Consider the following 22,652-nt stretch of genomic DNA (forward strand, 5'->3'; position numbering starts at 1 on the left):
ACATTAACATTCTTGGTCACATTTAGAAAATCCATTAGTACTATTTTTTTTTTTTTTAAGATTTATTTATTTATTATACACTGTAGCTGTCTTCAGACACTCCAGAAGAGGGCATCAGATCTTGTTACGGATGGTTATGAGCCACCACGTGGTTGCTGGGATTTGAACTCAGGACCTTCGGAAGAGCAGTTGGGTGCTCTTACCCACTGAGCCATCTCACCAGCCCCTAGTACTATTTTTTATTAAGACACAACCAAGCCCTGTTCTCTAGCAGAAAGTTTACCTAGTGTTCAGGCATATTGACAATTTATTCCTCTCTGTGTTCCAGGTGATTTATTCAGTTCAAAGGCACCGTAGGACTCAAGTGCAATGGCAGATTCTTTTGGAACAGGCATTCTATCTAGAAGATGTAGCAAAAAATGAAACTAGCGCAACTCACCAATTTGTTCACACCTTTCAGTCACCTGAGCCAGAAAATCGATTTATCCAATATTTTTATAATCCTACTATTGGTATGTAATTTAACATAAATTTCTTTTTTTTCAATTTTTTTATTAGATATTTTCTTCATTTACATTTCAAATGCTATCCCAAAAGTCCCCTATACTCTCCCCCCGCCCCTGCTCCCCTACCCACTCACTCCCACTTCTTGGCCCTGGTATTCCCCTGTGCTGGGTCATATAAATTTTGCAAGACCAAGGGGCCTCTCTTCCCAATGATGGTCGACTAAGCCATCTTCTGCTACATATGCAGCTAGAGACACGAGCTTCGGGGGGTACTGGTTAGTTCATATTGTTGTTCCATCTATAGGGTTGCAGACCCCTTCAGCTCCTTGGGTACTTTCTCTAGCTCCTCTATTGGGGGCCCTGTGTTCCATCCAATAGATGACAATGAATTTCAAAGTTAGTAATTTTTATATGAGGATAATTACTTTTCATCAATACAATGCTGACTTTTACTTGTCTATTAATTTGTTTTATGGGTAGTATTAAATATCTGATAAACTTACCCTAAAATTATTATTTTACTTCTAATTCTCCTTCTCTCAGAAGTCATTGCTTACCTGTAGTTCTTTGTCTAAGGGGAGACCCCATGAAGTTTTCCCTCTTCTAAGTTAACATATCCATTAATGCTGCCATTGTTCTAGTCTTGTTTTTACGGGCAGTTAGGAAAGTCTGTTACACCACAGACTTGCTGGTGTTCTGACTTTTAGAGCCTACTCTCTCTTCCCTGATACTCCTAAGCCAAAGATACGGGAGCTGTGATATATTTTAAAAATACGAGTAAAATATTTGATTATAAAACAGGTTACATAAAATACATTTCATAATTTTTATGGAAGCTGTTTGAAGTACCCACTCTCACTAATGATCTCACCATAAATGTGTATCATGGCTTTCACTCTTGTTAGTATAAAACCATATTAATTAGCTAAACTTTAAAAACTAAGCATTCTAAATAGTAACAGAAATTCCTACAAATTTATCAACAGTGTATGAAATATTGTCTCCATAATATTTGGTAGCATTTCTCTTAACATAATGATTATTTTTAAAAAATTGTTGAAACTTCTTAATATATTTTTATGCCTATGATTTTAAAATATGTATATATATAAAATATAATTAATTATAAACAATTTATATACACGATCAAACATGCTTAGAGACCAAAAGTAAATAAATGAATAAATAGTAAAAATGAACAGTGATAAGGGTAATAGCTGTGGTAAATTAGGGGGTAAGAGTTTGAAACATAGCTTTATAATTGGGGAATCATATCATAGAGAAGAAAATGATTGAAGCAGTAGAGAATTCTGAAGCAGTATTCGTGGGTAGTGGAGGTGAGATAGGAGATAGTGAACAGTGAAGAGAATAGCTTTACTTTAGGAGGTGAGATAAGACAGCATTAGTGTAAGAAAGTGTAGCATTCAATGGTGGTAATGGCATCTGACTGCTTATACTCTCTTGGGAATGTACTGACAATAAATGCAAAGTAGGAGATTTTTCAAGAAGGTACAAAACAGTCACATGGGAAAATGGATATGGAAGGAAATGGAGAATTATAGTAAGCTATTTTGGTGTGCTAAGGGCCTGTTTGAAGTTGGTGATAATTTAAGGTGAGAATAGTCAGTAAAGGTGTGTCTTTGTTCTGCAGTGTACATGTATACAGACTCAAAGTAACCAAGGAGTTGGACCAAACAGTGGTTTAACCAAACAAGTACAGTGAAGCAAGAGAGGGTAAAGGCATTGAGACTGGAGAGTTGTTCTCTTCAAGACAGTGGGGTCTGAGCTGGGGAAGGAAGGAAGGAAGGAAGGAAGGAAGGACGGACATTGCAGTTGTTCAATGACAGTAAGAAGGTAAAGGAAAGAAACATTTCGCCGGTTGATGGCCAGTCCGTACTGTTGCAGTACAGATGAAGTAACTGCTTGGGGAGGAGGAATTGGGCTGCATAGAACAACTGCCATTGTTAGCAAGACAACGTCTAGGAAAGGCCGTGGGAGTGAGTGATTGGGTTACTGGGAGGACTAGAAGATGAACTCGTTAGAAGAGAGGAGATGAAGATGACAAGAGAAGAAAGAATTATCTGCATGGATGTTTAAGTAGGGATTATGTGGAGGCAGTGAGCCTGAATCATAGCTTTCCAATAAAGAAAGTGAAAATGTAGTCTTACTGTAAGCTGTAACTCGGTGGTAGATGACACAGCACACTCTAACCCTGGGTTCAGTCTTCAATGGGATGGTTGAATGGATGGAATTCAGACCTAATAAAACCAGAATTTCACCAACTATTCTCTTATATTCAGGTTTTTCATATATTAACACTTTATTAATTTCCTTTTTCTTTTTCTACATATACTTTTTCCTTAATCTTTCAGAGATTTCCATATATGAGGCCTTTTGTCTCTTGGTAATTTCAGTCTATACTTTCTAAAAATTCAGCTATTCAAGTGTAACTCAAAAATAGTTAGAAAATTAACATTAATAATTTACTTTTACATACCTTATACATTATGTTATAATTATACTTAGTTATGACAGGGATTTTTTTGGAAAAAGAAATAAAGCACACAGTGTATTTTGTCATTTTGCATAGTTGTCATATTTCTTAGTCTTTTTAAATTGGACACAGATTTTCAGTCCTGTGTATTTTATTCTCTGTGTATTTTGTAACATTGATGTTTATGGACAGCTAGTTTTTTGCTGAATATCCCCAAAGTGGATTTTGCTGTATCCCTGTGATTAGTCACAGCTTATGTGTCATTTGCTGGAATACCACAAAGGTGATGTCATGCTCTCCTCAGTGCATCAGAGCAGGAAGCACATGCCTGTCAGTTTCAACACCACTGTTGATCTTTGCCTAGGGTCATGCCTGGTTTTCCACTGTGATGTTGCATTGTTCTCTGTATTGTCTGATTTGCTGCTACTCTGAAAGACTATAAATACATTATACTGATGTAGCTCTCCTAACTGTATTTTTCTTGTATTTTCCAGAGTGGTACTGGGAATGCCTTCTGCGCCCGTGGTTTCACAGGACCCTTGCAGTGGTTTTGTCTGTCTTCTCTGTGATTGTTGTGTGGTCAGAGTGCACCTTCTTTAGCACAACTCCCGTCTTATCCCTTTTTGCAGTATTCATACAGCTGGCAGAAAAAACATACAATTATATTTATATTGAGGTCAGTTTTTCGTATCAGTCATAAATATATATTTGTTTATGCACATGCTTTAACTGCTGTATCTTTTCTCATGTTTCTTCTTGTAAGAGTAAAAGGAGTAGCTTTCCACAGTGCTATTATGATGCAGGCTTCCAAAACAATGCAGCAATTCATGCAGATTGTAAAAACTAAGAGCTGTAGCTAAAGATGAATGAAAAAGTATAGGACAGTGACAGCCATTCTATGAGGCTGTGTTGGCCCCCTGTTGTCAGGGAAACTGTGCACCTTACTATCCTCATTAGAGTTGTCAGAGAATAGTTAAATAGGATCTAAGATGTTGAGCTGGTTGAAATGTACAGTTTTGTTTTCATAATTTCCTTTTTCCTATAAAACCCCCCACACTATTGTTGTATTTATATTTTAGAACATCAGTAAATGTAGCTGAGGATGAGTGATAATTCTTGTGTCAGTAAATAAGTAATAAAGTCCTAAATCAAGTTGTAACTATTGTTTTCCAGATTGCTTGCTTCCTTTCCATCTTCTTCTTAAGCATCTGTGTTTACTCTACTGTGTTCAGGATCCGTGTGTTTAACTACTACTACCTGGCTTCACACCATCAGACCGATGCTTACAGCCTTCTTTTCAGTGGCATGTGAGTAGACTGAGCTTGGGAAAAGAAATGCCTCCATTTTGCATAATAATTATAAATCTCTTATGTCTTGTTCATGGATGTCGCATGAGCATATTTCTGTGAGCTAACTGTTCTATGTATATATTAGGTTGCATATATATATATATGGTGGATATTTGCTGATTACCAGCTAAATTCTGCCTTTAAATTTATGGCAATTTAAGAATGATATGTTAGGCCGGGCAGTGGTGGCACACGCCTTTAATCCCAGCACTTGGGAGGCAGAGGCAGGCGGATTTCTGAGTTCGAGGTCAGCCTGGTCTACAGAGTGAGTTCCAGGACAGCCAGGACTACACAGAGAAACCCTGTCTCCAAAAACAACTCCCCTTCCCCCCAAAAAATGATAGTGAAAAAGACAGCCTAAATTTACCAATTAGCGACTTGGTATATGAACAGCTGAGAATTTAGAGGCTAAGTCAGACTTAAAGGGTATACTGAAAGTCAGCGGCCTGCCTAAGACTGAAAATTCAAAGGACATTAAGAAAACTATTTGTGGAGCTGGTGAGATGGCTCAGTGGGTAAGAGCACCCGACTGCTCTTCCAAAGGTCTGGAGTTCAAATCTCAGCAACCACATGGTGGCTTATAACCATCCATAACAAGATCTCACTCCCTCTTCTGTAGTGTCTGAAGACAGCTACAGTGTACTTACATATAATAAATAAATAAATCTTTAAAAAAAAGAAAAAAAAAAACATTTGTTTCCTAGAAAAATTTTCAGGACTGGCTTTAGCTACACTAGCCAGGCTATCCAGGCTATTTATTATTATTCAGGTATATTAGGTATTTATACTATATATAATAGGCTAGACTCAGGGAAGTTCAAAGTAATATCTGGTGTCAAAATTTTGTCTTATAAAAGTATCAAAACCACCACTGTGTTAGTTTTTTGTGATTGTTACAAAATCTGACACAAACAACTTAGGGGAAGAAATATTTATTATGTCTAATGGTTTTAGAGACTTTAGTCTAGCATTACTTGTTTTTTGGGGGGCAAGAAGTGAGGCTACACATGGCAAGAAGAGTATATTGGAGCAGAGTTAACTACTTCATGGTACCTATGAAGCACAGGCAGGCGGCAGCACCCCAAGCATGCTTACAGTTGTTCATACCTCCTAGAGGTGACTTGCTTATTGTAGCTTGGCCCTATCTCCTAAAATAGAGCCACCCACTGAAGATGAACTCTTTAACACAAGCCTGTGGAGGGTGTGTCATATATGAGGCATATTTAAACTATAATAAGAGTTTTCAGAGCGTTACTGATACACTATATAACCCTCCTCAAGCTTCTCACATACATACACATTTATGTATAGTATGCAAATAGATGATAATTATAGTTACAATGATCTGAAATGTCTTAATAAATTTCACTATAATGTAAATTGTAGTTTGTTGTATTTCAAATATATATGTTGGCGTTTTTGAATGTTTATTGTAGGTTATTTTGCCGTTTGACTCCTCCTTTATGTCTTAACTTCCTGGGATTGACCCATATGGATTCATCCATCTCCCACCAGAATACCCAGCCAACTGCATATACATCTGTAAGTGTGGTTCTTTAGGTTCCTTGTCTATGTAAGATGCTGTTATGAGTCATCTCTGTTGTCAGTTGAAAATCTGTGTAGCACATTAAACTCTAATCATTAAAGCTTTCTCTTAAAGGTTATGTATGTAATTACTAATGATAGGATTAAAGTAATTTTCTGTTTGGAATTTTATAAAAATGTTTATTTAGATTACTTAGATGAGCAGCATCAAAAACCTGCTTCATAGTAGCATTAGCATTTATATGCATATGCATATTGTTTTGTAGTAGCTATAAAATACTAGATTTCTTTAGAAGAAAGCCTAAACAGGTAGAAAGTTTAAGAAATTCATACCACTTAGTACTTTGTTTCTAAATTTTGAAAAGTCAAATGTGTTGTTGTAACTTCCTGTCAGTAAATTTTCTAAGGATGGGAAGGAAGGAATGACTATACGGAGCTCTGCTGACTTAACTCTTCTCTTGCTCTTCAGATCATGGGTTCCATGAAAGTTTTATCCTTTATTGCAGATGGATTCTATATATATTATCCTATGTTGGTAGTAATTCTCTGCATTGCTACATATTTTAGGTAAGAAATTTAACATTACCTTTTTCTCATACTCTTAGTTGGATATAGATATCCATTTCCCTTAAAAGTCTATTGAGTATTTACTGGCTTGGTTTTAGTTGTTTGTGTTTTAGGAGGTTTGGGGAGCTTGGACAGTTTGAAGGGCCATTTTGAGTAGTTGAGTCAGGTTCTCCATCTGCAGATAGTTCAAAGAATAGGGAAGTGGAATTACTCTGTTGCGGTTATATAGGCTGTAGAGTGATAAGATTAACTATATGATGGGAACTCCAGAGTCGTGGGCTGCAGCACTGCAAGCATGTCCAGCTTTTTTCTAATAACGTAAGTTAGACTTTGGCTTATTCCATATTGTTGCTGGGTTTTTAAATTCTGCAGATGCTAGCTAACACAAAGGGTCAAGATGTGTATATGCTTAGATGCACAGCCTGCTCTTTTTCTGGGCTTAGAGAGGATTTTAGAAATTTGGCAAAGGTAAGGTTTAAAAGGGTTAAGTCTATTAACAGTAATAAACTTATTCCAGCCATGGTTACCTATATAAGACTTATCATACAAAATCAAGCCAGCGATAGTTCCTGCGGAGATGGGAATTGATCTCCAGGCCCCATCCCTTCCTGAGGAGCAGTTGGCAGTTGAAAGGTGCCCTGGAAGGGAGACATTTTTCTTTGTGGCTGAGGAAGGTTTCCTGTGTTCCAGTGGCTGACCCTATGCCCATGCAAGTATGGAAAGCACTCACTGGACCTAGTGGATTTTTTTTTAGAAAAAGATGGAAAGGTAAGGGAGGAGGTGTTAGGAAGTATGGGGACAGTTGGAGGGGGAAATAGGGATTATATGTAATCATATTTATTATATACCTGTATGAAATTCTCAATTAAGACCAAAGGATATGATTGCCTTAGCACCTGTCTCCCCTTCTCATCCCTCACTCTCATGCCCTTCAATCTTTGCTGACTGCTTCAGGGTCCCAACACATGCCAAACATCACTTTTATAAAAAGATGTCATTAATATAAATTAATAAGTAATAAGTAATTTTTATTAATAAGTAAGTTTTATTAGCTTTGGTTTAAATCTTGTATTATTTGTGCATAAATATAAATAACATTAGCATACTGATATTAGAATGTTTGTTTAAATCAATTCTCCACTAAGTTAATTTTTTTACTTTTTGATAAATAAAATAGCTAAAAGATTATAATTTAAAATAAGACTGTTAGATGAGCATGGTGGCACATGTCTATAATTTGAGGGTTTTGTAGGCTAAGACAGAGGATCCCAAGTTCAAAGTCAGTGTCAGCTGTATAGCAATAACATGCTTCAAGAGAAAAGAACATATAAAATGAAGTATAGTAAGATTAAAAATATTATTTGAGGCCAGCCTGGTTTACAGAGTGAGTTCCAGGACAGTCAGGGCTACACAGAGAAACCCTGTCTTGAAAACAAAACAAAACAAAAAAGATTAAAAATATTAATATGAATTGACACTAAATTATTGTTTTGAGTTTTTCCTCTAAAGTGGAAAAAACATTAGCCGACTTTATATATTTAATGCTGTGCCGTTTATTTGTTTACTCATTTAATAGTTTAATGAACTTGGCCCATGGAACTATAATGGAACTTCCTGAATTTTTATTAAGTACATCTTTTCATGTTAGTTTTCATATTGGCAAAATTAATATTTTGAGATTAAATGGCTCTGTGGCTCAAAGTAATATAAATTAGAATAATGCTATGTCAAATATAAAATCCTAATAAAGAATCAGAAAAATGATTATAGAAAAGCAATCATTGTAGGTAGGGCTGGAGATGTAACTGGAGAGGGAAGCTTGGGGGAGTGGGAAAGTGTAGTCTGAGGCACAGTACAGCAGGAGCTGGTTCAGGGGTCCCTGGGTCTGAGGTGAGATTGGGGCCGTGGGGTTCCCAGGCTCTTGGACACCCAGGTACCGATGCAGAAGAGCTGAGACGAGTGGGCTGGATCTAGCCAAGGCCAAAGGGAAAAAGGGAGGAGCTGGTCCCACAGGTGAGAGTCCTTGGTTTGATGGTGGGCTTGGTTTGGGCTTGGTGGCAGTCATGGCTGGGAGTGCAGGGTGACCTTCTGTAGGAGATTAGATAGCAGCTCTGTAGACAAAGGCCACCTCCATGGCTCCCCATGGATCTCGATGGAAAGAGGCAGTCCATGGTTTTAAGGCATTTATTGCCATGTTGGAAAGTGGATGTGTAAAACCTTATTCCACTTCTCAGGGTGGGCCTGAGGTTAAATACCTTTGCAGGGAGGAGTATCTGGGAAGGAAAGCTTATTGTCTATGTCCTCCAGGCCTTTAGGTACCTCATTAAAATGGAGATCTGTCTTGAGCCTATGTGACCCCAGGTCACCTGTGGAGGGGTAGGGGCATTGCCCTTATGTGACTGATGGCCACAGATCTATGGGGGACTGCAGCTAGTAACAGGGGCCTGGTACCCAGGAACAGGAAAAGCTCCTACTGTCCTTAGCTCATCTGGGGACCATGCTACCTTTCACAGACAGACACACACACACCAAAAAAGGAAGAAAGAAAGCATTAAAGGTTTCTTTGAAAGCTGGGAATGATGTATGCTGTAAATGGGCAACAGGAAGATCCTGCCTTTTGAGAGCAGCCTGAGCTACACAGTGAACTTTAGGTTCTGTTGAATCTGTCTCAAAGGAAGAGCTTTCCTCAAAGCCATACACATAGTCTTCTTACATAACAACAAATATTCTAAGTTAGTCAGATAGTTACACATTTCATAATGTAAATCAGAGATTTTTATTTTAACTGCTGCTTTTCTTTACACATACACACATATCCACTTCTTTCCCCAGTCCTTCAAGTGATAAATATATTTATTCCTTAGGATTATAAAAGAATTAAATATGAGAGAATTGTCTAATCCATGTATGATCATTTTTGGGGGTGGGGGGTTGGCGTTCAAGACAGTGTTTCTTTGTGTAGCCCTGGCTATACTGGAACCCAGGCTGTAAACCAGGCTGGCCTTGATCTCAGAGATCCACCTGCCTCTGCCTCCCAAGTGCTGGGATTAAAGGCGTGCACCACCACTGCCTAGTGGTAGGATCTTAACAGTATAAATTGTGCTTATCCATATATTGCTTCCTCCCTTGTTTACCATGTTTTTAAGGCACTCTTGTCCTATATGACAATCAGATTTAAATGTCTAATAAGATTTCAAATAATTATCCCCCAGATAAGATACAGTCATTACAGTGTATAACAGAAAAACTTCAATTCTTGAGTGAAAAATAAAACCATAACATTAAAACTTACATAATTAAGATTTTTGTATCCAAAGCTTGAAATCACAGAATTCAGGAGGCTGAGGGAGGAGGTTCACTATGAGTGTGAGGCCCACCTATTCTAATATAGTGACTTCTAGTATAGTCTGAACTTCAGAGTGGACACCAGCTCTCAGAAACCAAAAGCTTGTCTAAACAAGAAATCTCTACATGTACAGATGCTGATTTTATTAATTATTTTACTCATCCACTGTGTAGCCTTTGCTGTCTTCTGCCTCTGTAGTACTGGGATTAAAGGTGTGTGTTACCACTGCCTATGGAAAATGCTGATTTTATATACACACTTCAGTATTAAAACTACTCTGAATATTTAAAAAGAACAGGTTGATGTTGTTACAGTCATCATGTAGCAATACAGGAAGCCCTACTCTACTGAGAAATGCAACATAACATTTGATTGTTTCATTTTTAGACAAAGTTTCACGGTAAAGTCAGCTGGCCTCAAACCCATGACAGTTTTGCCTCAGGCTCCCAGATATTGGGATTATAGGCATGATGCTTCATATGCATCTGGACATAAGCACTGGAAAAAGAAAGAGAAATAAGGACCTTTTGCAGAGTGGCTTGCTGTATTGCTGTGCAGTCTGCCATGCTAACTAATACTGAGTCATGGTTTCTCTGGGGCTGACAGTGGGTAAAGAACATTTTATCAAAATATTTACAAAATGAAATAATACTTATTGTTTTGAAATTTGCTTTTATTAGTTTGGGCACCCGTTGTTTGAATCTGCTTGGTTTCCAGCAGTTCATGGGAGATAATGATATGACTTCAGATCTAGTTGATGAAGGAAAAGAATTAATCAGACGAGGTAAGATTTGTTATCCTAAAATAAATAAAAGGGCAATTTTAAGTGATAAGACTCAAACACAAAATGAATGAGTGCAAAATTTCTATATGATTTTATTCTACCTTAGGTGGTTTAACCTAAAAAATCATGTCCTGTTTTCTTCACAAAAATATTTGAAAATATAATGTAAGGTTTATTGTGAAGAAATTCTGCAGCATACGTTAGTAGTGAATCTGCAACTAGATAATAAGCATTTGATTTATGGTCTTGGACTTTGTGTTAATCAGCCTTCTGACGATGTGACAAAATAACTGGGATAGGTTGCATGGAGGAAAGACAGCTTACTTCAACATTTAAGTGATTTCAATCTATGATTACTTGCCTTTTGACCAGCATAGTGTATCATGGCAGAGAGCAAGCCAGTTTATGATATAGAATCAATGAGAGACATAGGAAGAGGCTTTGTCCCAGTAGTATCTTCAGTCTTCCCCAGTGATTTAGTGATTTAACTTCCTTCCCCGTGGCCCTGCCTTCCCAAGGCTCCAGCACCTGCCAAAAGAAGTACAGCCTGCACCGCCTTTGGCCAGAACCATAAGGCAAATACAGAATCCAAGCCATAGTAGATTGGGTTTGCCTTTGTTTTGAAGAGTATTTGCCAAGTTTTATGCAACTATAATGCTCATTACCTTAAAGAGTTGATAGCTGGCTGCTATGTATAATATCAATGAAACTTTTTTCTCTTGGAATATAACGATCATTGCTAAGAGAATGAGAGTACTATTAAAATACATAGAGCTTTCCTAAAGCCCATTCACTAAGAACATGTATCATATTTTCTTTTGTTCACGTGCTGGTAGGATGAGTGAAAGTCTTGATTTGGGGACATTGCTTCTTCGTCTCCAGAATCCAGCTTCACATGCTCTCCAAAGAAGTAGTGTCTCTTTGATGTGATAATTCTGTATTTGGCATAAAAATCCCTTCCTAATATTGATAAAAATGGTAAGCTGGAAGATACTGAGAGAATGACTGTTACAATCTGTAGACTCTATCTTAAGGGAAGCACTGAACATACATCCAAAAAGCTTATGTGAGAGCAGAATTATACAGAAAGTATAAACTTAGAAGAAAAGTCCAAAAGAGAATAGAAGCTACAGAACAACAAATCTCAGATCACCAAAAGGAAGAACATTTTTTCACTAAAGGAGACGGGCTCCAAAGCTCTCTGTAGCAAAACAGGAGTTTGTAGCGGATTGTAGCAGATTGTAGCGGATTGTAGCGGATTGTAACGGATTGTAGCGGATTGTAACGGATTGTAGCGGATTGTAGCGGATTGTAGATGCTGTATGCTCTTGCTTTGGTTACTCTGTTTCGAATGAAACCATGTTATACTAAATTTGGGGCCATTTTTCTTGTCTTTAGAGAAAAGAAAAAGGCAAAGGCAAGAGGAAGGTGAAACTAGAAGAAGAGTAAGTATAATCGTGTGTTAAGTTGCTTCTAACCATGAAATATCTTGGAAACACCATGAGAATCTTACTTGGAGTAAATAGTTACAGATGAGAAAAATTAGGTAAAGGGCACAGGATTTTCTTTTCCTTTTAATGTGGATGAGTGTTCTGTCTGAGTGTACGACTTTGTACCTGGTGTATCACTGGTGCCCAGAGTATTCGGAAGTGCCCTTGGGTCTCCTAGAACTGAATTACACATTGTCTCCGACCTGCAGAGACGGGGGAAGGACGACACTTATGCCAAGGCAGGGTTCGAGCAGCTTCCACAGCTTCTGGCTGCAGCTTTCTTTATTCTCTTTACAGTTCACCCCAGCTCTCTACAACAGTTCAGCTTTTTCCCTCTGCTTCTCCTCAGCTTCTGCTAGCTAGCTTCTGCCCAACTTCACCTCAGCTTCTTCTCCTCAGCTTCCCTGCTTCAGCCTCGTCCTGCCTACTCTATTCTGGGATCCTCCAATTTATCCCCTTCCACCCTCTGCACTCATCTCTCATCACTCATCATCCAATCAGAGCCATGCGACAGGTGTTGCTATACGTCAGGCAGACAGCTCGTAATCACTCAGGTGCGCATAATCAGGTTTTTGCTGTGCGGAATCATGGGGCTTGGCAGTGAACCAGGGTGCCGTCTTGGTTCATAAGGCTGCAGCCACGGCCACAACCACTTTCTACAACACATGGCCAGGAATGCAACCCTGGACACTTGGAAGAGCAGCAGGTACTCTTAACCACTAAGCTGAGATACTAATGTATCCCAGCCCCGGTTTTTAAAGAAGGGAACATTTTTTTTTTTAAAGCTTTATTTATTTATGTATAGGAGTACACTGTCTTTAGACACACCAGAAGAGGGCATCAGATCCCATTACAGATGGTTGTGATCCACCATGTGGTTGCTGGGAATTGAACTCAGGACCTCTGGAAGAGCAGTCAGTGCTCTTAACCACTGAGCCATCTCTCCAGCCCGAAGGGAACATTTTTTTAAGGCTTTTACATACACACATGCTAGGTATCCTGTCAGATTGGGTCCAATATCCATCAGTTCGCTGACTAAACTATATATACAGTGACTGAATACATTTATGCAGCCTTTTTGATAATGTAGTTTAGGTTGCTTTAAAATCATTATGCTTTTTCTAATATGACGCGTATTTTCATCTTTAATTTCTCTTTAGTACTCCATTTTCTGAGGCAAATCTTATTTGAGAAACTGGGAAAAAATGAGAGAAAAGAAAATCTATTCGCAATTTCTTTTTTTTTTTTTTTTCTTTTTTCCCTTTTTTTATTAGATATTTTCTCTATTTACATTTTATTTTTTTTTTTTTTTTATTATTATTTTCTTTATTTACATTTCAAATGCTATCCCGAAAGATTCCCATACCCCTCCCCCCACCTCTGTTCCCCCACCCACCCACTCCCACCACTTGGCCCCGGCCTTGCCCTGTGCTAGGTCATATGGAGTTTGGGAGACCAAGGAGCCTCTATTCCCACTGTTGGCCGATTAGGTCATCTTCTGCTACAAATGCAGCTAGAAACACAAACCCAGGGGGTACTAGTTAGTTATGGCTGGGGATTCTGCTTGTGGACGTTGTACATCGTGGTGCGCACTAGGCTCCGCACCACGATGTACAACGTCCACAAGCAGGGCTATTATAAATAAGGCTGCTATGAACATAGTGGAGCATGTGTCCTTATTACCAGTTGGAAGATCTTTTGGGTATATGCCCAGAAGAGGTATAGCAGGATCCTCCGGTAGTACTATGTCTAATTTTCTNAGGAACCGCCAGACTGATTTCCAGAGTGGTTGAACAAGCTTGCAATCCCACCAGCAATGGAGGAGTGTTCCTATTTCTCCACAGCCTCGCCAGCATCTGTTGTCACCTGAATCTTTAATCTTGGCCATTCTGACTGGTGTGAGATGGAATCTCAGGGTTGTTTTGATTTGCATTTCCCTGATGGCTAAGGATGTTGAACATTTTTTCAGGTGTTTCTCAACCATTCGATATTCCTCAGTTGAGAGTTCTTTATTTAGCTCTGTACCCCATTTTTTAATGGGATTTTTTGAGTTTTTGGAGTCCAGTTTCTTGAGCTCTTTGTATATATTAGATATAAGACCTCTATCAGATTTAGGATTGGTAAAAATCCTTTCCCAATCTGTTGGTGGCCTTTTTGTCTTGTTGACAGTGTCTTTTGCCTTACAAAAGCTTTGCAGTTTTATGAGGTCCCATTTGTCAATTCTTGATTTTACAGCACAAGCCATTGGTGTTCTGTTGAGGAATTTTTTCCCTGTGCCCATATCTTCGAGGTTTTTCCCCACTTTCTCCTCTATCAATTTCAGTGTCTCTGGTTTTATGTGGAGGTCTTTGATCCACTTAGACTTGAGCTTTGTACAGGGAGATAAGAATGGATCGATTCTCATTCTTCTACATGATAGCCTCCAGTTGTGCCAGCACCATTTGTTGAAACTATTCGCAATTTCTTAAACTTTTTAATGTTGATGTGTGTAATTCCAATTCAGGGTCAGGGTTTCTTCTTCCCCTCCTTTGCTCCCAAATAATTGCAGAGTGTTTCTATGCCCACTCTTTTGAAAAATATCTATTTTGAGACAGAGTCTCTCACTAGAGGGCCTGGAATTTGCTACGTAGACCAGGATGGCCTCGCACTTACTAGAATTCTACTTGTCTCTGTGCTGAGTTTAGCTCCCAAATGAATAACACAGAGACCTGGTATTTTTATTAACAAGCTGCAAGCACTAAGCTGGGCGTGGTTCTGAGTTATTCTCATCCGGTTATACTGTCTACTTCCCAGCCATGTTGTCCTTTACCTGCATCTGAGTCTTGCCCTGGTTCGCTTAGGTCCGCATGTGTCCTCATGGCTGCTCTCCCATTTGTGACCTCAAGGCAATTCCTGGTCCACCTACATGGTCTCTCCACCTTTCTTCTCTCCCTCTCTCTCTCCTCTCCTTCTTCTGGCCCTCTTTTCCCTGGGACCCCCAGACTGGGATCAGAAGTCCTGCCCTATTCTCTTCTCTTCTGCCCAACTAATTGGCTGATTAGCTCTTTATTAAGCAGTCATTGGTGATGGGAAACAATGTTTGCATAACATTTAGACCAGAGATGTTTGACTGTACCAATGTCCAGACTATAACCAGATGTCTGGGCATAGAGATCAGCATCTCAGTACACAGTGCACAAAACCATCCCCCAACAGATACATTTATCCTGAAAAGTACTTAAGAGGAGATGTCATAGTTGTCAGGGTATCCTACCATATGCCATATAAAAAGGAGACTTGTATATTTGGTATTGTAGGCAGCACATGCCTTTAATCCCCGCACAGAGACAAGTAGATCTCAGTGAGGACTGAGTAGTGAGCCATTCTGGACTACATAGCAAGGTCCAGGCCTATTAGCGAGACTCTTTGTCTCAAAATGAGCATTTTTAAAGAATAGATATGTTTTTTTATTTCACAATTAGAACCAAAAGTAGACATTACTAGAAATAGGTTTCACCTTCTATTAGGACAGTTCTTCTCAACCTGTGGGGGTTGAACAGTTCTTTCACAGGAGCTACATATCATTTTGTATTAAAATTCATAACAGTAGTAAAATTACAGTTTTGAAGTAGTAATGAAAAGAATTTTATGGCTGGGGATTATCGTAATATGAGGAACTGTGTTAAAGGGTCTTAGCATTAGGAAGGTTAAGAACCACTGTATTAGAACTTTTAACTTTGGGCTGGAGAGATGGCTTGGTGGTTAAGAACACTGACTGCTCTTCCAGAGGTCCTGAGTTCAATTCCCAGCAACCACATGGTGGATCACAACCATCTGTAATGGGATCTGATGCCCTCTTCTGGTGTGTCTGAAGAGATCAATGGTATATTCATATTCATAAAATAAATAAATAAATCTTTTTAAAAAATTAACTTCTAACTTCTACAATTTACCAGAATTGTAATAGACTTGACTACATAAACATAAAAAAGTTTTCAGAATTCCCAAAATGCCTGGCATGAATGAATGGCTTGTGTAAAACATGGAATAGGTGTTCTCAAATGACCATTTCAGATAGTTATAAGGTATAGAATGTTAATTAATTAGATCATACTGTCTTCCATGGTAACTCATAAGTTTCTGAGTCAGTCTTGCATATAGCCTTAATTTGTTACCAAAATTGACTTATCAGATCTCCAGTATTTATAGCTTGCTCAAGTAAAAGGTTTTTAACATCTTATAACTTTTATATGGTTAGGGTAAGCTTATTATTATTATATTTTTTTGAAGTCTTAGTTAGAATAATAATACAGTCATAGTCAGCAAAATATTTTTGTTAAAAATTAAAGGTGATAAAAATTGATTTTAAAATTACTATTAAAATTATACTGACTTCTAATGAATTTCTGATGAAAAATGGTTATAGTCCTTTGCATCTAGACTGTTGACAGTATAACATTTGCTATATTTCGATTGTGTTTCTGCTCTAGGAGTGGAAAGAACGTTATGGACACAACAGAGAGGATTCCACTCGGAACAGAAACGTTCATCCTGACCCCAAAGAGTCAAATTTCTCAGACACTACTACCAATTGGTGTAAGTACCGTATTTCCTAGTTTTCTTAGGAATTACTTTTTAAATGTTTGCACTGTATAGAACTGGAATCATACTATCTGGCATCATGAACTTCTCTACACTGACTTCCTTTATCATTGTCTAGTGTGTACAAGGAAGAGGAAATGGTATATCAGGTAAGCAGTTGTGTTATTTCCAAGGTGTGTGCTAGGGAGGTATTTATTTCTACTATTTACCTTGATGTTTTTCGTCTTTTTCTACTAGTTGATGTAGGTTATTCATTTATCTTTATAGGAATTTGTTAACCCATACTGAAGTGCTTTCCCATGTATGTAGTGAGAGAAAAATAAATTTCTGTCCCCAGGATGGTCATAATTTAGAGAAGTCCTAAAGGTAGATACAAGTCTTCCAGCACTGGTGTGAGTTAAGAAACCTGTGTAGCACTGACCCTGCACTGATGTGAAGAAGAAACAAACCCACTGACCTGGGGAAAACACCAGGAACCCTTTCTTCGAGCAGGACTTTACACTGTGTAACAGGCAGAGTTTTGTCTTTGGGGAAGATAACCTATTGCTAAGGAGTTGTACTACTGAGGCTTCTGTCAATAGGGTTCTGCCTGAGATTGAGAATGACGTAGGGAATCTGAGCATCCTTCCCTATCTACTCATTTGTATAGAAACACTGTGCGGTTAGAGGAGGAATAGATGCACAGGTCCCTCCTAATGGTCTGAAAGCAGACAACAAGTACCAGAAACATTCCACTGTATTTAGGCCATCTAAACACAAGGACAACTGAAACCTGTAGCGGCTGAAGGGAACTAAAGCAGAGTCTAAATTCACAGTAAGTACATTAGGTTAATTCAGTCCTCCAACATTGATGACCCTATAGAAAGAGGTATGCCAGCCCCATTTTGAACATATGTTAGTTAGCTTAACCTCTGTATTTATTTAAATGAAATATCTAGTCTTTAACAAGAATTTCTGAGGTATATAAGGAAATAAAGTATAAGCCATCTTCAAAATATGAAATAGTAAACATCCTAGGCCTACAAGTGCCTTAAGTATTAGATTTACTAGGCAGATCATTGGTGGAAATAATGAATTAGTATGCTTAGATATGTGGTAGAAAGGGTAGATAATGTACATAAGGAGATGTAGGGAATTTCCCCAGGCAGCTGGAAATTATTTAAAGGAGCTAAATTTTAGAAATATTTTAACGGCAGACTCCGTGATGCTGCAGACTTCTCATGTAAGTTGTTGCCACAAGGAGTACCCTGTGCTGGAGGAAGTTACCCTGGGGAGAGAAAAAGGGGTCTCACTTAGGAGTGTGGTTGTTTGGTTTGGTTTTGTTTTGTTTTTTGTTTTTTGTTTTTTTTGAGACAGATTTTTTTTCTGTGTAGCCCTGGCTGTCCTAGAACTCACTCTGTAGACCAGGCTGGCCTCAAACTCAGAAATCCGCCTGCCTCTGCCTCCCCAGTGCTGGGATTAAAGGTGTGTGCCACCAATACCTGGTTTAGGAGTGTGTTTTTATACTAAATATTTCCATAATGAAAGTTGAGCTGTGTATCCAGAAATGAATAATAGTTACCTAGATGAAAGGGGTTTTATTTAGAAAATGACTAAGCCATAATGCTGTGAGAGAGCTTTTGGGAACGTGCTTTCTCATGACTCTAGAGCTTAAACATGAGTCCCCTAGTAAGAAGAGCTCCAGACAGCTTAGAGACACACATTGTCATGCTCAAAAGTATGGACGTTATAATGTAGGTAGGATTTGTAACTTGGAAGAACATAATCTTTATTTAAATTTTGACTTTTTATTATTTTTGAATATTCATACGAATATTTGATCATATTCTTACCACTTGCCCATCTTCTTTTAGCTCGTTCCCCTCTACCCACCCAACTTCATGGTTTTTCTTTGTCTTAAAACAAGCAGCAACATAAAAAGAAAACAAAGAAATAAAAACATAGAACCAATCAATGAAACAAACACCACAAAGTATGTTTTGTGTTGCTTCACTGTTCCCAAGCATGTGGCCTGCCCTGGGTGTGGTAGATATGTCCAGTATCACTCCATCTGAAGAAAAGTGATTTCTCTCTCTCCCAGCAGCTATCATTTACAAATAGCATCTGGCTTAAGGATGAGACTTTGTGCCTACCTTAACGAACACATTCTGTCATAGTTGTGTAGGCTAATGTATGCACGATATGGTGAGAGAAGTTGAACAACTCTGGCTCTCTCTCTCTCTTTTTTTTTTTTTTTTTTTTTTTGTAGGCCATGACTTTAATATTTTCAACTGTTGATATTAAACAGACAGAATAATTATTTTAAGATATATTTCATTCTTATGTCTCCCTTTTCATTTCTGATTTTATTAATTTGGATACTGTTTCTGTGCCCTCTAGTTAGTCTGGCTAAGGGTTTATCTATCTTGTTGATTTTCTCAAAGAACCAGCTCCTGGTTTTGTTGATTCTTTGTATAGTTCTTTTTGTTTCTACTTGGTTGATTTCAGCCCTGAGTTTGATTATTTCCTGCCATTTATTCCTCTTGGTTGTATTTGCTTCTAGAGCTTTCAGGTATGCTGTTAAGCTGTTAGTGTAAGCTCTCTTCAATTTCTTTTTGGACGCTTTTAAAGGTATGTGTTTTCCTCTTACCACTGCTTTGATTGTGTCTCGTAAGTTTTGGTATGATATGTCTTCATTGTCATTAAATTCCAAAAAGCCTTTAATTTCTTTATTTCTTCCTTGACCAAGTTATCATTGAGTAGAGTGTTCTTCAGCTTTTATGTGTATGTGTGCCTTCTGTTGTTTTTGTTGGTATTTAAGACCAGCCTTGAACATAGTGGAGCATGTGTCCTTATTACATGTTGGAGCATCTTCTAGGTATATGCCCAGGAGTAGCATTGCTGGATCTTCTGGTAGAACTATGTCCAATTTTCTGAGGAACCACCAAACTGATTTCCAGAGTGGTTGTACCAGCTTGCAGTCCCACCAGCAATGGAGAAGTGTTCCTCTTTCTCCGCATCGTCACCAGCATCTGCTATCTCCTGAGTTTTTAATCTTAGCCATTATGACTGGTATGAGGTGGAATTTCAGGGTTGTTTTGATTTGCATTGATTAAGGATGTTGAACATTTTTAGGTGCTTCTCAGCCATTTGGTATTCCTCGGTTGAGAATTCTTTGTTTAGCTCTGTACCCCATTTTTTAATAGAGTTGTTTGGTTTTCTGAAGTCTAACTTCTTGAGTTCTTTATATATATTGGACATTAGCCGTCATCAGATTTAGGATTAATAAAGATCTTTTCCCTATCTGTTGGTTGCCTTTTGGTCTTATTGACAGTGTCCTTTGCCTTACAGAAGCTTTGCAATTTTATGAGGTTCCATTTGTCGACTCTTGATCTTATAGCACATGCCCCACTATGTTCATAGCAGCCTTTCATAGGTTTTCTAACTCTAGGATTGTCTCCCTTTATGATTTCTTTACTGTTTCTATTTCCATTTTTAGATCTTGGATGGTTTTGTTCATTTCCTTCTCCTGTTTAATTGTGTTTTCCTGTAATTCTTTAAGAGAGTTCAGCTCTCTCTGCGATTCTGGGATTCTGTGATCCTGAGATCCTTGGTGTGTCAGAGCTCCTGGAAGTCCAGCTGCCTCTGGAACTCTGAGATCCTGGTGTGATTAAGCTCCTGGTATCCTGGTATCCTGGGAACCTCTTGATCCTGGGCAAGTTAGAGCGCCTGGGAGTGGAGCTTCTTCTGGGTGTTGTGGGACTGGCCATGGAGTGCACACCCAAGGTCTGCTCAGGGCACCAGCCCAGAAGGGAAGGAACTGTGCCACTGGTTGGGCAGAGTTCCTGGGTGCCTGGTTCACACTTGTCCCAGTTACTTCTGGTGTTGGGGCAGATGATGTATCCTCCTCACCTCTGATCCAATGTTCCTGGGAGTGTTAGAGAGCCTGGGAGTGGCTGCAGAGTTAGCGTCCAAGGTCTGCTCAGGGCACCTCTGATCCTGACGTGTTAGAGCTCCTGGGCAACTCTGGCTTTTACAATCTGTCTGTCCCCTTTTCTTTGAGGAGAGAGGAATGATATGGGATGAGTGCTTCAGAGTCTTTCATTCTGCACTTGTCCAGTTTTGGATCTCTATGCTAATTACTCATCATAGTAATGAATTTATTTTCTCTCATGAGTCTTAAGCAATGCACTAATATGCAGGTATAGCAATATATCCAAAGGTGTTGGGTTCTTAGGCGCAAGTCCAGTCTTTGTTGTCAGAATATCCAGCAAATACAACAGCAAACCAGCCATAGCCAAAGCAGCAGCGGTGGGGGCCACAGCTGCCACAGGCCCTCTCAGGGCTGTTGCATTTATACCCTTTCCAAAGTACCCAGAATTAAACCATCTGCAGCTGGCACAAATCATGCCCCACCCCCACCCCCTAGAATACAAGACAGTCATAGTTAACAGCTGTGGAAAATCTGAAACAGCTTCATACCCTGCACCTAGGAATAAAACAAAAACATATTCACATAACATAATTGGGTTTTTTAAAGAAACCAAGGCTCTCACTACAGTGGTCGGTTATTCCGCTGTTGTACCAATGGGTTTTTTACAAGCAGGTTGCTATTGTAGCTTACAGGGGTCATAGTGGAGTGAGATTGATGGTTACTGTTCTCCTCCAGTAGTAGCATTGAATAGTAGTACCTTCCAACACTATGATGTTAAGACAGTACCTCTGAAAACTAGAGTAAAGCTCCTAGTTGAGAACTAGCTCATCTTCTCTATGTTCAGTGACATGAAGTATGATCTGCTGTTTAGAAAAATGAATTTAATGACAATAAAATATGACTTTTTGTGGGTCAGGGAAAAATAAAATATAACTTTTAGATAAATGAAGCTAAGAAACCATTTTAAAGTCTGTTTTTATAGTGAAGTCAAGGAGTAATGTGGGCTTAAAGTAAGGCAATGGTACTTGAATAAAGACAGAAGATTGGAGGATATCTAGGATAGAATAAATAGAGGTTTTAGCTAAAACTCAGAAACAGTGAAGAATCTATAAAGGGATTTAGGTACTTATTGAGAGAAAGTCTGCAGAATTGGAAGATCTGAAAGTATGAGAGAACTGTTAAGAAAAGAACAAACACAAAGCATTAGATAGTGAGTTAGAGAAAATGACCGTTTTCACTGTGTTAATTCTACTGATCTATGAGCAGTGGGACATCTTTCCATCTTCTGATGGCCTCTACAGTTTGTTTCTTCAGGGACTTGAAATTCTTGTAATACAGATCTTTCACTTGCTTGATTAAAGCTACACCAAGATATTTTTATATTATTCATGGCTATTGTAAAAGATATTGTTTTCCTAATTTCTTTCTTGGCCCATTTATCGTTTGTATAAAGGGGGGCTACTGATTTATTTGAGTTAATTTTATATCCAGTCACTTTGCTGAAGGTGTTTATCAGCTGTAGGAGTTCTCTGGTAGAGTTTTGGGGGTCGCATATATATATATATATATGTATAATTTTCAAATAGCAATACTTTGACTTCTTCCTTTCCAATTTGTATCCCCTTGATCTCCTTTAGTTATCTTATTGCTATGACTAAAACTTCAAGTACTATGTTAGAAAGATAGGGAGGGAGAGAGTTGGCAGCTTTGTCTTGTCCCTGATTTTAGTGGAAATGCTTTAAGTTTCTCTCCATTTAGTTTAATATGGACTACTTACTTGCTGTATGTTGCTTTTATTATGTTTAGGTACATGCCCTGTATCCCTGATTTCTCTAATACCTTTAACATGAAGGTTAAAGCTCATTCAGCTTCTAATGAGATAATTGTGTGATTTTTTTTTCCTTCAGTTTGTTTATATGGCAGATTACATTGATGGATTTTCATATATTTAACTTCTCTGCATCCCTGGGATGAGTTAGAGAAGCATTATTTGTTAGATGGATAAATGCATGAGAGAAACAAGGAACAAACTTAAGTGAATGACTTAAGCACATTCGTGATTAATTCCAAGTAACCA

General features: G+C 38.4%; 1 protein-coding gene across 5 annotated transcripts in view; it reads left to right on the forward strand.

Moving 5' to 3' along the window:
- Positions 1-22,652, forward strand: part of Lmbrd2 (LMBR1 domain containing 2) — a 59,411-nt gene that overhangs the window by 30,772 nt on the left and 5,987 nt on the right. For all 5 annotated transcript variants that reach the window (XM_029543968.1, XM_021208323.2, XM_029543969.1 and 2 more), the window contains exons 9-16: positions 329-512; positions 3,495-3,676; positions 4,174-4,307; positions 5,786-5,891; positions 6,364-6,461; positions 10,488-10,591; positions 11,990-12,036; positions 16,551-16,656. In XM_029543968.1, the coding sequence (XP_029399828.1) occupies positions 329-512; positions 3,495-3,676; positions 4,174-4,307; positions 5,786-5,891; positions 6,364-6,461; positions 10,488-10,591; positions 11,990-12,036; positions 16,551-16,656 (961 nt within the window). The remainder of the gene's footprint in view (positions 1-328; positions 513-3,494; positions 3,677-4,173; positions 4,308-5,785; positions 5,892-6,363; positions 6,462-10,487; positions 10,592-11,989; positions 12,037-16,550; positions 16,657-22,652) is intronic.

This window comes from Mus pahari, chromosome 11 (genome assembly GCF_900095145.1).
Source record: "Mus pahari chromosome 11, PAHARI_EIJ_v1.1, whole genome shotgun sequence".
In the NCBI taxonomy this organism is placed as follows: domain Eukaryota; kingdom Metazoa; phylum Chordata; class Mammalia; order Rodentia; family Muridae; genus Mus; species Mus pahari.